This window comes from Rhinatrema bivittatum, chromosome 6 (genome assembly GCF_901001135.1).
Source record: "Rhinatrema bivittatum chromosome 6, aRhiBiv1.1, whole genome shotgun sequence".
NCBI classification, from domain to species: Eukaryota; Metazoa; Chordata; class Amphibia; order Gymnophiona; family Rhinatrematidae; genus Rhinatrema; species Rhinatrema bivittatum.
This window is the reverse complement of record NC_042620.1, coordinates 246920831-246941138: the sequence shown is the minus strand read 5'-3', so window position 1 is coordinate 246941138 and position 20308 is coordinate 246920831. Positions and strand designations below refer to the sequence as shown.

Below are 20308 nucleotides of genomic sequence, written 5' to 3'. Positions count from 1 at the left end.
TGGAGCTTCTTCGGGTTGGGAAAGGCACTGGGTGGCCCCCGCAGATCATCTAAAACCAGAATGACACCCTCGCTATCCAATTCCTCCAGAGAGAGCTTCACACCCAATTCCTCCAAAACTTGGGGAATAAGAAGCCACAATTCTTCCCTCTTGAAAAAGTGGACCACCCTAGGTTCATCAGGTGCCTCAGTCATGACCTGATCTTCTCTAGGCCCATCGGGATCTGGGGGCTGAGTCTCTTCAGGGTCTGCATCCAGATCTGCCATCGGCAAGGAATCACCCTCATCCTGAGGGTCATCAGAGTCCTCAAGATCTTGTTGGTCAGGGTTAACGCACGCAGGGCAAAATCCCCAAGGCTGCACACCTGATCCTGAGGAACCTGCCAGGTTCTCCAGAGGCCTCTTGGCGGATCCAGAGGGTCAGTCCCTGAACCTCCGCTTTCAGACTTCCTGAGCCAGGAAAGCCTCGTGCATAAGGAAGATGAATTATAGAGAAAACCCCCTCGGGCCCCCCTCGGCCCTCTCCGGACTACTGGGGCCCGACTCAGCCTCCTCCTTCTCGCGCCACTGAGGAGCTGGGGAAGGTCCCCGGATCCCCAAGAAGACTGTGCTCCCTTACTCAGGCCCCCCTCCAGTGAAGGACCGGAGCCCTAGGGCTCCCCCGATGACAGAAAAGCCTTCCGAGGCTTAGGATTTTTTGCGGAGGAACCCTTCCCCCCCCCACTCCAAAATGCACAAACTGTGCAGAGGGAGAGGGAGTTTGACAAGCAGACCAAACGTCGAAGGCCCGAAAGGCCTCTACATGCGGCTTGACTGCCATCAGGTCGGTCTATTCCCGACTTCGAGGAGAGACAAGGGAATTCACTGGGGAAGGGGCCCACCAAGTGGCTGCCGCCGCAAGGCTGAGGGAGAGAGCGCACCTCAGCGAAGGTCCTGCTGGCGCACGAAAAAAATGGCCGTGGTGGGAAACACGCATGCGGACTGCCGCACTGAACAGGGCACCCCAAGAGATAAGTTCCCCCCGGCGACTCTCTTGCGCTTTGACTCCAGTCATCCTCCCCCTACACACCCTGGATATCTCCGAATCCAACCGCTGTCGGCACTGCCATGCAGGCCGCTTGTCAGGCTGCTCAGCACTAGCCTGCGAGAGGCTGCTCAAATTACTCAACTTTTTTTTTTTTTTTTAAACTTAACTACAAAAAGAACAAGGAGCAAAGAAAATCCCAGAGTGGAATACTTCTCTGAAGCCAGCCAAAGTGGACAGGAGAGGACTTCGGGAACCACTGAGGGAGACTGTTCCCTGATTATCAATGACCCCGGGGGTCTTGGGCTAAAACTGCCAGGGGTATTCACCCCCCCCCCCCCCCTCCCCGTTCACCCGGCTCAACCCGCGGGATGGCCCTCAACAGGAACCTGGCACCTCGGGAAGCACCAAATCTCCAGATCACTCAGGGCTGCAGGTTTACACCTCTACCAACTGCTGGAGGCAGAGAAATACTGAGGGCTTGCAGGTGACACTCTCAGATAAGTAGCAGTGTCCCAGTCCTCTGGCTCCATCTGCTGGTAGGGATGAATAAACCCACTTGCCTGGACTGATCTGGGTATGTTCAGGAACAAAGGGTGAGGCAGCTGTGGCAGGAAGATTTCAGGGGGCAATTTTGCCATCTCAAAATCTTGCCACTTGAAGTGGCCACCTCACCCTGCCTCATTTTAGAACCACCTCTGTTCCTAATACAAAAAACAGGTGATGCTGGTATTTTGGCAATTTCACCCACTTCTACCAGTGGAAGTAAAGGGCAGCTTTTCCTGTCAGTTGTGTAGAGCAAGGCATATGCAGAAACTAAATTAAAAATGGATGGGGAAACTCTACAGCATGACATTATCTAGCTGAATTCAAGCCCCAATATGGGAGGAATTTTTCATCTGAATTCACCATGACCTGTGCAAGCATGAAAGTGTCAGTTTTAATTTTCATTATTCATAAATACATTCCCTAAGTAATAAGACCCTGGAAGCATGGAAGAGAAGTTGTTTATTCCAGTGCTAACAGTCCACAAAATATAGAGAAACTGTGGAAAGGAAACTAAATCATTAAATTCCTGAGTAATATTTATTATTTCATGGAGGGGGGAGAAGGAGGTACTTCCTATGCTAACAATGAGTAAATACCTGCTTAGAGGGAAGACTTTACTTCAGTGCTTACAATCTGTGCAACACTGATACTCTAGTGGGGAAAAGATACCTCCAGTACAAAAACGTGATTGTATAATAATGAAGGGTTATCCTCCTGTATATTGCAGCCTTGTCCCTCTTCACTCCACTAACCTTTGTTATGAAGGTTATTTCGTGCTCGTACCAAGTCAGGGTCATCTGGATTCACTCCTAGGATCCGCATGGTAGTGTAATTAAGGGCTGTGCCAAATACCGTTGACTTGTCCTCAATATGCCTAAACACCAGAAAAAAACAAAAGCAGAGTGATGCATAAACAGTCAAGCAATACGAAGAGTGGAATAATAAAGCCATCAACCCCTGCCAGTCAACACCAAGAATGGAATGAGTGCCATCAATTTCAGCTGCCAGCACCAAGAGCAAAACAGTCTCCAGTTAATGCCAAGAGAGGAGGAAGAGAGCCAATGTCCACTGCCAACTATAAAAACATTATTTCACAGTGATCAATGCAGCATCTCTATTTTTACAAATACAAAGTCTCATAAAAGTAATGCTAACACACTACTACCATAATTGTTTTTGCACTCAGACTGCAATTTCCACTAGTGCTAAAAGAGAAATTTTTAAATTTTGTTTCAATGAATCCTGCTATACCAGTCCAGTCTAGATAAGTGGGTTATGTTCTCCTATGAGCAGATGGATACAGAGCACACAGTTTTCCTTTGTGATATCGTTGTCACTTCTTAGGGGTGCGTGGTACTGAGCGGTGATCCTCCAGGCCTGGAGACAAACTAGTCCGATTCCAGCCTTGCTTAAAACAGAATATCTTTATTACAGCTTCACACATGCACAACAGTAGACACTCTTCCCTTCAGAGCAGTGTATTCTCAGTCTTACAGTTCAGTACTGCTTCCCTCAGTACTCACAGCTCAGATGTGTCTCAGCTTAGTGTTTGGACAGTGTTATGTTACAGGAGCTGCCTTCCTCCTGGAGACCTGGGCCTGGTCTGGTTATCCCCACCTGGATCCCAGCTCTTATTCCCCAGTCACTGATTACACCCTCTGAGCCCCATCTGCCCTGCAGGATCCTACCTATAAAGCATACTCTCCTTAAGGAATTTAAGGTGGTCCAGGCCGGGCGTCATGGCTGCCAGCAGTGACAGGTTGTGACCCGGGCTGGGCCGACGGTTGCGGCAATGACACTCACCCTAGCGTCGGGCCTTACTGAAGCTCCTGCTGTGGCAGGCAACCTTCCTTCTGCCTTCCTCAGGGCTGCTGACACTGCCAAGCCCAGCCGCATGGTTCCTCTCGGCCGGGCTGGCTCTTCCCCCTCTGCCTTCACTAAGAGCCGTGCGTGCAGCTGAAGAAGATATTTAAAGGGCCATGACAGGAAATAGTCATGGCCCCTCCTGGAACTCCGCCTCCTGGTTCCTGTATTTAAGGCAAGGTCTAACACTCAGATCTTGCCTTGGTATTCAGATCCTGTACTCAATTCCGGTGTTCCGTGCTCCTGGATCTTCTCCTCGTTGGATCGACTCTTTGGCTCCTGACCCTTGGACCGGTGGTGGTGATCTCCTGGCTTGGACCTGGACTGGCTTTGGACCCTTCTCCCGTCTGCTCCTGGACCGGCTTTCAACCTCTCTCTGGACTTCGACCCTTGGAACGATTTTGGACTATCCCTCGACGTATACTCCCGAACTGTAGGGACGTGCAGCCAAAACGTTTTCGTTGCATTCGTGATACGTATTCGTGAGGGGTCAATTCCGTTTCATGCGGAAGTATGGAGAATTCCATAAGTTGTCGATCTGTAAATATGTTACTACGGCGAGTTAAATTAGTGTCCCAGCTAAAATTAAAATTAACTACAACCCCCCACCCTCCTGACCCCCCCAAGACTTACCAAAACTCCCTGGTGGTCCAGCGGGGAGTCAGGAAGCCATCCCTGCACTCGTTTGCCAGTTTCATCACGGCGTGTCACAGGGGCTACCGATGCCATTGGTCAGCCCCTGTCACATGGTCACCGGCGCCATCTTGTGCTCCTACCATGTGACAGGGGCTGACCAATGGCACCGGTAGCCCCTGTGACATAGTAAGGGCAAAGGCTATCGGCGCCATTTTGAGTCCTGGCATCGGATGGCAGGTCGCTCCGGGACCCCCGTTGGACCCACAGGGACGTTTGGCCAGCTTGGGGGGCCTCCTGACCCCCACAAGACTTGCCAAAAGTCCAGCGGGGGTCCGGGAGTGACCTCCTTCACGCTGGCCGTCTGATGCCAATACTCAAAATGGCGCCGATCGCCTTCAGTGAGGGCAAAGGCGATCGGCGCCATTTTGAGACTCAAAAATCGCCGTCCGATGCCAATACTCAAAATGGCGCCGATCGCCGTCATAGTGAGGGCAAAGGCGATCGGCGCCATTTTGAGTATTGGCAACGGACAGCCGGCATGAAGGAGGTCGCTCCCGGACCCCCGCTGGACTTTTGGCAAGTCTTGTGGGGGTCAGGAGGCCCCCCCAAGCTGGCCAAAAGTCCCTGTGGGTCCAACGGGGGTCCCGGAGCGACCTGCCGTCCGATGCCAGGACTCAAAATGGCGCCGATAGCCTTTGCCCATACTATGTCACAGGGGCTACCAGTGCCATTGGTCAGCCCTTGTCACATGGTAGGAACACAAGATGGCGCTGGTGACCATGTGACAGGGGCTGACCAATAGCACCGGTAGCCCCTGTGACATAGGCTATCGGTGCCGTGATGAAACCGGCTAACGAGTGCATCGATGGCTTCTAGTTTTGGTAAGTCTTGGGGGGTCAGGAGGGTAGGGGGTTTAAATTTTATTTAGGAGGCCGAATAAAACAGATATCTGTTAAATACGTGGGGGGTCGCGATGCGTTTCGCCTCCCCACGTATTTAACAGATAGGACAAAATAAGTTGCAGATTACAAATACGTGGAAAACGGATGCACATCCCTACCGAACTGTTCACGACCTGCTGGAGGCGCCAGCCATCTGGAACCCACAACCTGCAGGAGGCGCCTGCATCCAGACTATCTTCACTCTTCAGGGAGTCCTTTAAGTCCCAGCAGCCGTGTCCATACAGGCCCCTCCTTGGGGGATCACGCGCTTCCAGGGTGAAGTCTTCTTTGAAACACCTTCATCATCAGGCCTTGCCATCTGACAGTAGAGACCGAAGAGGGTTGACTTCCTTTTTGGTAGCGCTGACTCTACCTCTGAACAAGGGTCCACGTTCTAATTCATAACATCTAGTCTGATCCTGCACAGGTAAACAGGGGAACACTAGAGGCACTGACTCACAGGGTGTTGCAGCACAGAGGAAAAAACAGTATTCCTATGACAAAGCATGAAACAGATCATAAACATTGAAACTGATAAACTTCAAAAGTGTCAAAATGTTTATTCTGAAGCGAAGATCCTCTTACATCACACTACCTGTTTGCACCCTATGGAAAACAGGAACACATAACAGAAGGGAAGGCAGGAGTAAACAACTAAAGGCTAAGAAGAAAGATCTACCCCTCAGAAATACATATGTGCATATCAAATCACCTGACAACATGACTTTCTCCTTAATATGACCTGAGGAGGGTACTGGACTGGTGTAGTAGAATTCATGGAAAGAAAATTAACAGGTAACAATTTCTCCATCCATTTCATCCAGCTACAGCAATCCAATCTAGATAAGTGGGAAGTATGAATGCCCAACTAGCTTGGGAGAAAGGAAATAAGGGCCACCTTGAGAATGCTAGGTCTAAAGATGCATCCTCCTTAGCAAGCTCATCCAATCTGTAATTCTTAGCAAAAGATTACAAGGACAACTAAGTAGCCACCTTACAAATGTCCACTGGCACTGTAGAAATTGATTCCACCCAGAAAAAAAGATTGAGCCCTATTAAAATGGGAAGAATAATCTCGGAGGCCTGATAGCCTTAAAGCAAATATGCTGAAGATATTGTGCCCTTGATCCATCTTGCTAGAGTAACTTTAGAGATATCACTTCACTCGTATTCAGTCCTTCAAACAAAACAAATAGTCTGTCCACATTATGGAAAGAATTAGTAACTTCCAAATACATAATAGACATACATAAATCTCAAGGATTTGTTGCTGCCTAACACTCTTCTTTAAAGAAACCTGGCAAAGAAATAGACTGAGACAGAACACTGACATTACCTTCAGTAGGAAGGAAGGTACATAACAAAGAGATACTGAATCTGATGCAATGAAGGGATCCCTACAGGAAACAGCCTGTATCTCAGAAATATACCAAGTTGAACAGATTGAAGGCAGTTTTCCTGGTAGCAAAGATAGATATTTAACTGAAGCATGTTTCAAAGCCTGAAAGGAAAGGGATGCTAACACTTTCAGAAAGAAACTGAAATTCCAGTGAGGGACCATTGGCCTAAAATGAGGCTGCAGCCTCCTTACTCTGTGAAGAAAAAAAAGGGACATAACTGGATAGGAGGCTACCAAAATCTTGAATTCTGCCCCTGAAACAGGGGATAACGGCAATCTGAACTTTCAAGGAGTTCAAGGCCAGACTCTTCTCTAAGTCCTGCTAGGAGAAGGCTAAATACAAGGGATAACCAAATGTCAAGACACTGACCATTCTTTGTTTACAGCGCTTCTCAACCGGTGTGTCACCATACACTAGTGTGTCGCGTCTCCCGGTGTCCCACTACCCCGTTCTACTTTCCTTTTGCCAGCCCCCGCGGGCCAATTGGAAGCCTTCTTTCTTCCTACCCCCACTGCCCAATGGGAAGCCTCCTTCATTCTGCCTGCCCCCGCGCAGGCCAATCGGAAGCCTCCTCCCTACCAGTGGGAGTAGGAAGAAGGGAGGAAGCCTTTGATTGGCCAGTGAGGCAGGCATCAGAATGCCTGGGGGTGGGGTGGAATAGACTTTTTTGAACTCCGACAAAGCAAGGCTGCGTGGTGAAGAGGAAACCTGACCCCCGACGAAGCAAAGATGGATAACCATCTTTAAAGATGGCGCCGGCCATCCAGTGCTCCTACCATGTGACAGGGGCCGGCCAATGGCACGGATACCCTGTCACATGGTAAGGGCAAAGGGCCATCTGCGCCATCTTTATGAGTGGCAGCCGATGGCCCGAGAGTGGGAGATCGCTCCCCGTGCCCCCCCTGGACCACCAGGTAATTTTAAAAGGTTTTGGGGGGGCGGGGGGAGGTCGAGTGGGTGGGGAGACTGAGGGGGGGTCGGTTTAAAGGGTGGGGTGGTTTTTTGTTTTTTTTTTTTTTTTTTTTTTTTTTTTAATCGGGCCATCGGCGCCATTTATATTAGTGGCAGCCAAAATGGCGCCGATGGCCCTAGAGTGGGAGATTGCGCTGGGACACCCCCCCTCACTGGACCACCAGGTAATTTAACATTTTGGGGGGTTCGGGAGGGTAAGGGATTGGTTTTAAAGGGTCGGGGTGGGTTTAGGGGTTGTTTTGGTGTGCTGGTTTTCCCGCCCTCCCCCCAAATAATTCCCGTGCCCGATTTAACGATTTTTGACGATAAATCGGGGGAATTTGTATTGTATCGCCACTAATGATTTTTGACGATTTAAAAAATCTCTGACAATTTTTTTTAAATCGTCAAAAAACGATTCACATCCCTAGTATTCACACATCTAGTCATTAGGAGTTTAAAAGCTAAATGTTTATGAGATTATAACATTTCTTTACTTATGCACTGAAGCTAGAAATATGTAATCAAGTGCTCTTCTGCTAATAAAATAGATTAATGCTTCTAATTCTAATGATATATTTAATTAGTTTAATAATGGTTAAAGCAAAACAGAACACTCAGCTTGACTAAGCATATATGATGCAAATTATTTCTGAGGTCAATGAATTTTTATAGCTAAATTCTCCTGGCCATGTAACCTGACATATACACTGAATATTGGAAATGAGATTTTTAGTAAAAAAAAAATATGAGGCCATGTATCTGAGATAATATGATGACCTATATAGGAATAAAATCAGTACTTAAATCCTTAGATCACGAGTCCATGAATTGTCAATAAGAAAAAAGGTATATATACAATGAAGTGTAAGAGCTCAAGGCTGCTATACTATCCAAAGTATGTTATGCCTGAGATCCTGGCAACATTAACTCTATAGTAAGAAACTATCTTTTATTTTTTAATTATTTCTGTAACTATGACATAAATTGATCAATTAAATACTTTCATGTAAAATAAAAATCACTTTAAGAATATATCTCGGACTTCAGTTATTGAGTGGCTCTGATCTCATAAATATTTAACTCAGCTCAATATGATGCATCAACTCGAGCGCTGATGTGTTAAACCTATGTGACATGGTATTCTACGATAAAGCGAAAAATCTTTAAGAAAACTCCTTAAAGTTTCTCTTACTTAGAACTACCTATCAGATCAGAACCTAGACAATTTATTTAAATTTTTATTAGTCACCTGGTTCACAACACCATGACAATAAAACAATACAGAAAATTAATCAGCAAAACCAGTGAGGGCAAATGAACAGAATGTCATCACTACATCCAAAAAGCCTGCTGGAAGAGATGTCTTCAGCAAGGATTTGAATGTTTTAGTGCATGATGTGAGGCGAAGGTTCTTAGAAAGAGTATTCCAGAAGACTGTTGCAGCTACAGAAAAGGCCCATTCACGGGTTTCACCCAAATGCACCAAACAGACCGAGGGCACATCCAAAAGACCTCTCTGAAAAGACTGAAAATAAGGTGGTGGATTGTAAATCCTTACCATAGAGTTAGCCCAAGATAAAGAAACTAGGCCCAGAAACTTGCACATTAGTAAGGCCGTCATGTATTTGACCCGCCAGACAACTGGAAGCCAGTGTAAATCTGCAAGAACCGTAGTGATATTCCCAGATAGAATGGTCTGATATCAAATGGGCTGCAGTGATCTGTAATATCTGAAATTTTCATAAAGCATACTGTGTGGCAAATCAATATTCACCAAATTGCAGTAATCAAGCAACAGTAAAATAAGTGCCTGTATGATCGATCAAAAAACTCAGGTGCACCAAACAGTGATTTAAGACCGCGCAATATACATAACAAAGAAATTGGACTTAATCACAGATTTAATATGAGATCTGAAAGACAATTTAGCATTTACAATTACCTTAAACTTCTTAAATGAGTAGTCAACTTGAGCATGGTATTATTAATAAATATATTCATAGAAGAAGAGATAGACATTCTCCAAGAGAGGTGTTGGTGCTATTTTTGCAAGGTTTGAGGCTAAGTGGTTACATGCAAGCTATTGACTGCAGAAATACTGTCAGACTGAATCACTTCAGACCAAGATGATGTCAGAATAAAAAACTGTATGTCACTGGCATACATTCTATACCCAGCACATAAAGACTTGGCCAATCTGGAGCCACTAGGACTATGCACAGAATCCTTCCTGTCAATAGCCAAGGTAGGAATACATATAGTAACTATCTTCCTAAGAACATAAGACGTTGCTGATTAGGTGAGTCAGAGGGTCTATCATGCCCAGCATCCTGTTTCCAACAGGGGCCAATCCAGGTTACAATTACCTGCCAATTACCTATACATAGAAATAGATCCCATGCTATTAATACCAGTAATAGTAGTGGCTATTCCCTAAGTCAACTTGATCAATAATATGCTGAAATAGCCAAGGCTAAAACAGAACATCTATTCTTCTGATTCCACACTTCCTGTGATGACTGAAAAACAGACCAGAGTTGCAATCAGATTCATGTGAGGCATGTCCCACTGGAATACTATCTACTGAAAGGCATTTTGGCTGAGTTCTCATTTGCCTGGATGCAGGAGATTCCTATTCAGGAAAATTGACCTATACATTCTCCTAAACTGCAATATGAGCTGCTGTCAAGTGTTGCAGATTTTCCTCTCCAATATCCCTAGGCTTCTGTTACCTTCTTATCTGATTGCATATGCCACCACAATAGCATTGTTGGAGAGCATCCTGATCACCTTTATCCTGATTAAGGGAAGAAAATGACAAAGCTAGTCTTATTGTCCTGATGTCCAGTCTGTTGAGCACATTGCCCTGAAACTCCACCAGTGCTGAGAACAATGCCTCAACAATCCGGCAGTTGCAAACACTTAGCCTTTTCCCCCCTGAAGGCCAGCTATGTACCTGCCAGCCCAACAGCCAGCTGCTAAATCCTCTCTTCTTTTTTTTTTTTTTAAAGACACAGCAGCCAAAGTATAAACCCCCGCCAGAATAAATAAATACTTCCCTGCTGCTGGAGAAAACATTGGGGAAAAAGCCTTCAGAAGGAAAGAGGGAACCTAGACCTCTGGCTTTCAGACCCCTGAATGCTGCTGGCTAAAGCTGCTCAGCGATGGCCAACCTCCCACTTGCCTGGCTCAACCTGAGGGATGGTCCACAAAGCTACCTAACCCCTCAGGGAATGTCTCCTCAAACCTCCTTTGCTTCTCTCTAAATCTAATCTAAAACATTCTCTTTCTTTCTTTTTTTTTTTTTCAAACTCAGACTGCAGGTTTGCACCTTTACCATCTGCTGGAGACAGAGAAATACTGAGGGACTGCAGGTGGCACTCTTGGTTATGCAGCCGTAATTGAAAAGGTTTTATTCTCTGCCTCCATCTGCTGGTAGGGGTGAAAAACCCACTTGTCTGGATTGACCTGTGGCATGAACAGGAACTGATAGGGAGTCAATTTAGTGACTTGAGAAGAGGGGTTATATGGGTGCAGTGACTTTGGCAAAAGATAAGTCGCCCAGCTGAATTTTGGATAGATTGTAGTGGAGAGAGATGGTTCAACAGGAGACTTGAGAGGAGCAGGTTGAAATAGTCTAAACTGGAAGTTATGAGAAAGTAAATATGGGTTCTAATAGTGTATTCAGAGTGGAAGAGACAGATTGTGGTAATGTTAAGAAATGGCACAGTTTGCAGTGTTTGGATTTGTGTAGTGAAAGATAGGAGTTGAAGATGACTAAGATTACAGGTTGAGGAGACTGGGAGGACTACAATGTTGTCCACAGAAATAGAGAACAGAGCAAGAGGGTAAGAGGGCTTGAGGGAAAGATAAGGAACGGTCTTAGCCATGTTTAGTTTTAAGGTAGCGGTGGGACATCCAGGCATCAATGTCAGACAAGCAGACTGAGATCTGGGATCAGATTCCTAATGACATTTCTGGTATAGAGATAAATCTGGAAATTATTAGCATAAAGATGGTATTGAAAGCCATGAGAGGAAATAAGAGCACCAAGTGAATTAGTATACAGAAAGGAGATAAGAGGGCTCACAGCAAAACTCTGAGGCACACCAATTGATAGTGGAATGGCGGTAGGGGAAGATCTGCTAGAAGAAACACAAAGTGTGATGGGAGATGTAAGAAGAGAACCAAGATAAAACAGAGTCCTGAAATTCGACTGTAGACAGAGTATCAAGAAGCAAGTGAGGATGAAATGTATCAAAAGCAGCAGATAAATCAAGGAGTTTAAGGACAAAGTAAAGGCCTTTGGTTTTAGCTATAAACAGGTCATTGGAGACTGACAAGGGCTGTTTCCATGGGATATAGAGAGAGGGTGAAACCCCAATTGGAATGGATCAAGAATGGCTTGAGATGAAAGACCGCTAAGACAGCAGCAGTAAATGGCACATTCAAGTAGTTTGGAAGCAAAATAGAGGAGAGAGATGGGCTTGCTTTTGCTGACAAGGGATTAGAATGCATTGTTAATAGTCATCCTGTATCCATACTCACAATCCCCAGCCACCATCACTCAGCTGCACAGAGCGTAGGTAACGGATCATCTCCTTTTTGTAAGTCTCAGGTAGTGCGATCTTGGCAACATGACAGGTAATAAGGAGACCTGGGATACAAATAAGGTCCTCTTAATACAGACACAATACAGTACTTCAGTAATACCAATGTAACATCGGGTGTTGAGGTGGGAGTTGATCAGCAATCACAATATTATTCTGTTCTTGATGTCATGAAGCTAGAGAACAGATTGGGTTTCACAAGTTACTGGCACACAGCAATGAACAGGGCTTGTAAAACCCATTCACCTGGGGTAAGTGAATTTTATATGCTGCTGAGGGAGCAGTCAGAGCTCCATAAGGAAATGGTCACATCTTTCTTGGGATCCCATAGGGAGAAGCTCACATCTTCTGGGGCTTGGGAGGGGTTGAGTTGGGGGGGGGGGGGGGGGGGGAGATTGCAGAGCGATAGACAATTGCAGCTGGGTGAGGTGGAGAGTAGAGGAAGAGAGAAAGATGTACTCACCAGGGATAAAATGTACTCAGAGGTAGATTTTCCACTTTGCGCGCGTGTCTCCATGTGTGCACGCTTACTGGCGCGCACACACAGATGCGCAGATTTTTTCTACCATGCACGCATCGCCGCGCATGGTAGAAAATCCGTGGGCCACGCACACATGCTTGCCGGATTTTATAATCCACGCACATACGTGAGGGCGGCGCACGCGCAAGGAGGGGGAGGGACTTTAGCAATTTCCATGCAGTGATGCATTCCGGCCTTCCCCAGTTCCCTTCCAGTCCACTCCAATTAAGAAGCGGACTGGGAGGGAACTTCCCTACCCCCCTACCCATACTCCCGCCCCTCTTCCCCTCTCCTCCCCACCCCCTAAACCCTACCTTTTTTGGGTATTTTTGTTTTGAAACTTACTTCAGCTCCCGAGCTGAAGTAAGTTGTGCACGCCAGAGTCTCGAGGACAGTGAACAATAGCGCTGTCCCAGCCCACCCCCTGCCTTGAACCTGCCCCCCCAGCCCACCCCTTCGAAGAAGCCCGGCACTTGTGCGCATACCGGGTTTAACGCGCGTGGCCGGGCCCCTTCGAAAATTGCCACAGCCCGCGCAAGCCCCAGCCATGTGCATAAAGCCCAGATTTTACACGTGCAGGGCATTTAAAATCCGGGCTATATTGTACTCTTCTTCCCCCTCCAAAAACAAAACCCTAACAAATGTAGTTTTGTTGTTTTTAATTTGGTGGCCAGCAGCAGGGGTACATGGCACATACATTTCATCCTCTGAGAAATTTTTCAAACCCTGGCCATGAGCGTGTAACACAAATAGCATTCAACAGGGACTGAAAATACCAGAGAATGCAAGGGGCTGAATATATAAATAAGGCTAAGGGCCTAATTTTAAAGACTTTCCCCAAATCTTTACATTTTTGGTTGTGGAAAACCATTGCTGTTGAATAAGGACTTGAGGTCTACACAAGCTTCCTTTTATAGAGCCGAAAGTCTGATGTACCTGGCAGAAGAAAGAGAGGTCCTCCATAATCTCCAGCCCAGTGTCCATCCTCCGCCTGCAAGGCCGAATAAAACCTCATCCCCTTCAGTGCACACTCATGAGCTGTCAGTACAGAAGGACTGTCTGACAATATGGAACTCTGAGGAAGAAGCAATGCATGAAAAGCATGACAAGCAGCAAAGGCAAGCTAACGAATGCTACCCTCCATTAACCCCTTTCATGACCACATCCTATTCCCTGAATTCTCTTACGTGCTCCATACTTATTCTTCAGGGACTCCAAGAAATGCAGCTATCACAGTGCAGGGAATGAATGCATACCCTTCTTTGTACATATAAATGAAATCCTATATATTGCTAACCACAGAAGGGAGAGAGAATACAACATTTTCAGTTGTCATGGGAAACAAACTATGCAGGAACTTTAAACAAGGATGCCACAAGACTTTATGCCTTCCATCTTCCCCAGTTCAGGGATTATTCTGCAGTAGTGACAAATCTAAGATACCCCTTCAGTCTTGAGAGATCAGTGCATATGTAATCATGAAAGAAGAGGAAAAAAAAAAAGTATACGTTAAAAAAAATAACTTTATATACAAGCAATTCAATTCTATTGCATATTCTTCTATACCATATTTGTAACTGACTCTTCCTTTCAGAAGTTGCTTAATTCTATGCAATCCAGCATTACATAAGGTGCATGCCATTGATATCTGAAATTTGTGCAAAATATTATATTAGTCTTCCTGTTTTATTTGGATTTACAGTTATCTGTGGTTCACAGGAATTCTAAAGTGTTATAAATGAACAATGTTAGAAATGCATTCAACTATAGAATAGGTTAAAAATTACATAGAAAAATAGAAAATGAAGGCAGCTAAACCTCCCATTCCTGGTGCAACATCACAGGGTCTACTCAACCTCAGGCTTTACCTTCATATCCTCTCATCTACAAATCCTTTATTTTCATATTAAGAGAAAAAAAATAGATGTGTATCTTGAAACACAAAGTACCAGTAATAGTAATCACAGTCAGTCATCTTTCTTCTGGGAACGTAAAAGGCCTTTTAAAATTTACCTGGGGAGTGGGGGAAATGTGCACAAAGTATGCCCACTATAAAGAAGCATGTCAGGGAGATCTGGGGACAGGGACATGATTTATGGGCATGCTTTCAATTACCAAAAGTATGCACAGAAAAAGTTACTCCTGTACAGGTATAACTTTCTGCATGTATTTTGGCACCAGTTCCCATGGACATAAATCCACGTTGACATATCAGGCTAAAGTCTACAAATAAAAAGTATCGGCAGACTTTAGCCTGTGTGAGCTGTTTTGAAAACTAGCCTCTAAATTGTCTTGTTAAATTCTTCATGTTGGCTTTAGATGATTAAGTTAAATTATTTCTTATACTGTTTAAATTATATTTTCCCTTGTTTATGTGAACTTCTTTCCCTCTCAGGATATTCTTGATATTGTATTAAAATGCATATAAATAAACAAAAAAACTCAGCTAAGGGCATTAGATAGCTACAAAATAAATTACAGTGTAAAATAAAAAATGTCACTGACCAAAGACTCTTCCACTTGAAATAATCAAAAAGAAAAAACAAAAGATAAAAAGTATATTATTTAAAGGACCCAATTTAACTTGAATAATCTGTCACTGAACAATGCCTTTGCTCAAGCAATATTAAGCAAGGTGAAAAAAAAGAACAAGACCAGATACGAAAGATGTTACTGGTGTCTATACAGGTGCATATGTATGTGTGCTTTTAGAGATCCTTCTCTGGCAGTTCATGATAATTCAAAAATCCTGAAATAGGGATGTTTAGCTTTCATCACCTTGCCTTTATTGCTCACATAATTAAGAACCTTCACTCTTATAAATAAGAATCAAGCTTCTTCTCTTTTCCTGTCTCTATGGATGATACTCTCACCCTGTTCCCTTGGTCCATTAGCCTTGGGGTCATCTTTGATGCCTCTCTCCTCAATGTGTATCCAAAACACCTCTAAAACTATGTACCGGTAATTTCTTCCTCTTTAACACTGCTAAAACCCATCCCTTCCTTTCTGAATAAAACACTTTTCCATTCTCTTGTCATCTCCTATTTAGATAACTGCAATTAGCTTTTTGTGAGGCTCCCAGCGATACAGCTTTCTCCACTGTAATGTATTCAACATTCAGTTGCCCAAGTTCTCTTCCTTTAATGTCGTGATCATGTAAAGCAAGTTTGTTTAATAAAAACTTACATTTTGTTCAATAGGTGTCATATAGAGTGACAATAAGATGTTCGGAGCATCATATGCAAATCTGTAATAATCATACACTTTGAAAATCAGTCTATTTTCTTTATTCAAAAAATATAAAATGTTTACGTAAAGTCAATTAATCTTATTGAAATCAAATTACTCTTTAAAACTCAAAAGATATATATATATATATATATATATATATATATATATATATATATTTATATTTATATATATATATATATATTTTTTTTTTTTTCTGACCCAATAACTGAAGAAATGCCCAAAAGGTTTCATTCAATAGGCTAGAAAAAAGCCCCAGGTTGTCTAGCCTCTCCTCTCTGTGCTCCAATCCAGTGGGAGCACTGAGAGGAGAGAGGATCACTTTGCTGGTGGCTGAAAAGAATCAGTAAGTTTTGCTTTGGAAATTGTTTTTAAAATATTGGGGAGAAGTAAACTATTGGGGTATATTATTTAGTGTGTTTGTGCTTTTAATAGTCAGTAAGGCAGCTAATAAACAGAGGTTAGTGTGTTTATTTTTAAATAGTCAGACAGTTAGGCAGTTAATAAGCAGAAGTTTGTTTGTATTTCCCAGCCCACCCACCCCTAGCTCATCCTTTAATTTATAGGGAGGTGCTACTTTCACACTAAAAAACAAACTAAAAAAAAAATCTGCCCTTTTAACTTCACGAATTCCCCCCACCTTTTTGAGAGTTTGATCATTCCCCTGTAGGCCACTACCAGACAAATTAGGGTAGATTTTAAGACCTGTGCATGGGTGTACATGTGCGCGCGCTACCCGCATGTTATAAAATCAGGGGTTGGCGCGCACAAAGGGGTGCACACTAGTGCAGCTTGCGTACGCCGACATCCGCGGGCATCCCCCGTTCCCTTCCCTCTATACTAACTTTCCCACCCCTTCCCCTAACCTTTTCTCCCCTAGCCCTACTCTAACTCCCCCAAATTTTTATCAAACCTTTTGCGCCTGCCTGGAGGCAGGCACAGGTTGCGCGCACCGGCAGCCTGCCGGCATATGATCCTCAGACACAGCAGCAAATGGCCGCTGTGTCAGAGGTCTCTGAAACCTCTGAGACCTGAAACCTGAAAGTTGTGATTAGGCTGAGGGTGGGGGATGCTTCTCCCACTCCTGAGCTGCAGCTATTTTGGGTATATCACAGAAATGATTAAAAATGGTCAGAACTGTCAGAGATCAGATCTCTTCAAGCAACAGACTTCCCAAAGTGGCAGAGCCAAACAAATCCTTAGGCCCTTATCAACCATCATAAGGAATGTATGCTTTGCTTGACATACAATTGTATTAATTATTGTGACTGTTCTCTTTGTCAATTATAGCAATCAACCATTTTGTGTTATTTGAAACAACTCCCATTGTCTAATTAATTCTCATAAAAGCAAGTTTTCTTACCGTAAACAGTGTTTTCCTTAGATAGCAGGATGAATTAGCCATGCTTTCTGGGACATCCATTAGGCGTGGCCTTGAAGGAGCTTCCAAAAGATCATAGAGCTTTGTTCTGTGCGGCTGCACTGTCTTTCCCGCACGGTACCATTTTCTCTCAGTACATAAAGCCGACAGCATGAAAAAGGTGGTTTTTCTTTCTTTCTTTATTTTTTTACAAGGCTATCCAGGGAGGTTGGCAGGCTAGCATGGCTAATTCATCCTGCTATCTACGGAAAACACTGTTTACGGTAAGCAAATTGTTTTTTTTTCCCCCATCGATAAGCAGGCTGAATTAGCCATGTTTTCTGGAGTCCCCAGGTAATGATATATACAGTTGCAGACCAATGGTAGGGTCGGTGATGAGTCCGCAAGTTCAGCTTCTGCAGTGTTATGGTGTGGGAAGCCTTCAAAGCTTAATAAAGGAGTGGAAAACTGCCTTGCCCAGGGCTGCATCTGTAGAAGCCTGTTGATCCAGGCAGTAGAGCGATGTGAAGGTATGCAATGAAGACCAAGTGGTGGCTCTGCAAATGTCCGGTAATGGAACACCTTGAAGATGGGCTATCGATGTAACTAACTCTCACTTGGTGGGCCTTTGGATTACCTGTGAGGGCATCTGATCGTAAGGAGTAGCAGAAAACTATGCACTGAGATATCCAGTTAGACAAGGTCCATTTTGCCATGGGACAGCCTGGAGCGCTCGGGTTGAAGGACACAAAGAACTGTGACACTCTGTTGTCACATTGTGTGAGATGCTTGTAATAAGCTAGCGCATGTTTGCAGTCTAGTGTATGGAGAAATCTCTGTCGTTGGCATGCAGCTTCGGGAAAAAATGTTGGCAGGGTTATAGTTTGGTTGATGTGGAACGCAGAAACCACCTTTGGCAGGAAGGTGGGATGCATCCTTAGCATCACTTTGTCATGATGAAATTGCAGGTAGGACGAATAGTGAACTAAGACTTGTAGCTCACTAACCCGCTTGGCAGAGGTTATCGCCACCAGGAAAAGTACCTTCCATGAGAGGTATTTTATATGGCAGCTCTGTAAGGGCACTACCAGTTGGCCTAAGGCTTGAATCTCATTCATACACTTAAAAAAAAAACCAAACTCAAGACATGGCTTTTTGAACAGGCATTTTTACAATGAAGTCACTGCCCTTCCCCCTACCCTTCCCTCCCCCCCAATTTTAATTGTTAATTTTATTTCAGATAAGCTAGAACTTTGTTTGAAATTTTAGTGATCGTATTATTTAAAGTATCTTTTTTTTTTTTTTTTTTTTAAGTTGAAATATTTTTATTAAAGAATTATAGACAGTGCGTACAAATATACAGTCCCATGACATCAGATGTTAACATATACAGCACGTCAATTAAGAACAGCAACAAAGAAGAACATAAGAACAAAATTACAACATAATGAATCGCTGAGCGAAAAAAATCAAGAAGTAATGCAGGACACTAGGACTTATAAGTAACAGGGAGAGCGATAGAAAGAGGAGGAAAATAGAAGAGGGTAGGGAAAAAAAAATAGAAAAGAAAAGAAAAGAGAGAGTTTCGACCATCCTGAATTCCAACATTGACAGTGTGTGAACCAGATAAGCATATGAAAGAAGCATGAAAAGATTAGGAGGTGTAATTGTCAAGGGGTTTCCACATTCGATCCCAGGCAGCCAAGCGATTATATTTTAGAGCCATAGCCCTCTCATATTTGCTGTATATACAAACGGTGTTCCACCACAAAGCTTCCGATAGGAAGTCACTGCGTTTCCAGTTAGAGGTAATGGTGTGTAATCCTACAAGAAGGAGGAAATCAAGGAGCTTCCGATGCGGAAGTGGAAGGTCAATGTCTGGATGAGCCCCCCTTAGGATTACGAAATCATAAGTGATCACACAAGATATTGGAAGTATGGACGTTATTCTAGTCCAAACTTGTACCCAAAAGGTGTAGACAAACGGGCAAGTAAAAAGCATATGTTTTAAAGAGGCCTTCACAGTGGTGCATGACCAACATTTGTGGGAGGGTAGGAGTGATGCCCTATGGAGTTTCCAAGGAGTCCAGAGGGCTCTATGTATAATAAAAAAGGCTGACTGGGATAAACTGGTGGATAAGGAGATGCGTATGGATGTGGTCCAAACATGTTTCCATCCTGTAACGGAGGGTTGGACAGCTAACTCATCGGACCATGTGCGCTGAAGAGCTAAGGCAGGATTGGGGAGTGAGAGAGTACAGAGCAGTTTATACAGTTTAGAAGCCAGATGTCGATGAGTACCTACTTGAGCAAAGAAAGAAAGCAAATAAGGTAGTTGGTCCAGATACATGATGGATAAGTCAAGCTCTTTTAGGGCATCCCTAAGTTGTAACCAAGCATAATATTGACTAGAAGGAAGGTGAAATAGCGTTTGCAAGGAAGAAAAAGAAAGCACTCTACCATGGGAAACGATAGAGGAGAGGTACCAGATTCCTTTATCATACCAAACAGGCCAATTTACTGGCCGGCCAGCAACACGAATTCTATGTGTGTTCCAAATAGGAAGAAAGGTAGAATTCAACCAAGTGGGTTTATCTTTAGGGCATAACTGATCAAATTCCTTTAGGGCTTGATGTAGAGAAAGCAATATCCTGTTGTGGATACTGTGGGAAGAAAAATGCACACCAGGGAAGGCAAGAGTCGGAGTTGGACAAATAAGTGAGCGCTCAATAGCTAACCAGCGGGGCGTGTCAAATGGAGGATCCTCTGAGTTGAAGAAGTGGGAGCTTTGCTGCAAAATGAAAGCCAAGTGGTATTTGCGGAAGTCTGGAAAATTAACCCCTCCTCTATCTTTGGGAGCTTTTAATTTTCTAAGCGCAATCCTAGGAACTTTGTTCTGCCAAAGGAACTGGAGCAAAATACGGTCAATCTGCCTATAAAAATCCGTGGAAAAAAAAATAGGGAGCATGGCCAATTGAAAGGTAATTTGCGGGGCCAAGATCATTTTGATAGTGTCTAGGCGACCCCACCAGGATAGATGAAGGGGGGACCAACGGAGAGTTACATCTTTAAGATGTTGCAGGGTGGATTGCTCACAGGTACGGAGGGTTTCTTGAGGATCAGGAAAAAACCGGACGCCCAGATATTTCAAGCCTGACTTCGCCTGTTGTATGGAAAAAGAGGAGAAGTCCAGCGTGCGGGAA

At 44.2% G+C, this 20308-nt stretch overlaps 1 protein-coding gene across 3 annotated transcripts in view; it reads right to left on the bottom strand.

Moving 5' to 3' along the window:
- LSS (lanosterol synthase) overlaps positions 1 to 20308 on the bottom strand; it is a 213462-nt gene that overhangs the window by 165740 nt on the left and 27414 nt on the right. For 2 of the 3 annotated variants that reach the window (XR_003857491.1, XM_029606732.1), the window contains exons 3-5: positions 13433 to 13571; positions 11915 to 12023; positions 2325 to 2446 (exon numbers count right to left, since the gene is read on the bottom strand). Coding sequence is in view for 2 of the 3 variants with exons in the window: in XM_029606732.1 (XP_029462592.1) it covers positions 2325 to 2446; positions 11915 to 12023; positions 13433 to 13571 (370 nt within the window). In the remaining variant the exon portion in view is untranslated. Of the gene's footprint in view, positions 1 to 2324; positions 2447 to 11914; positions 12024 to 13432; positions 13572 to 15682; positions 15744 to 20308 lie in introns of all 3 variants that reach the window. The other variant, XM_029606733.1, reaches the window with a different exon arrangement.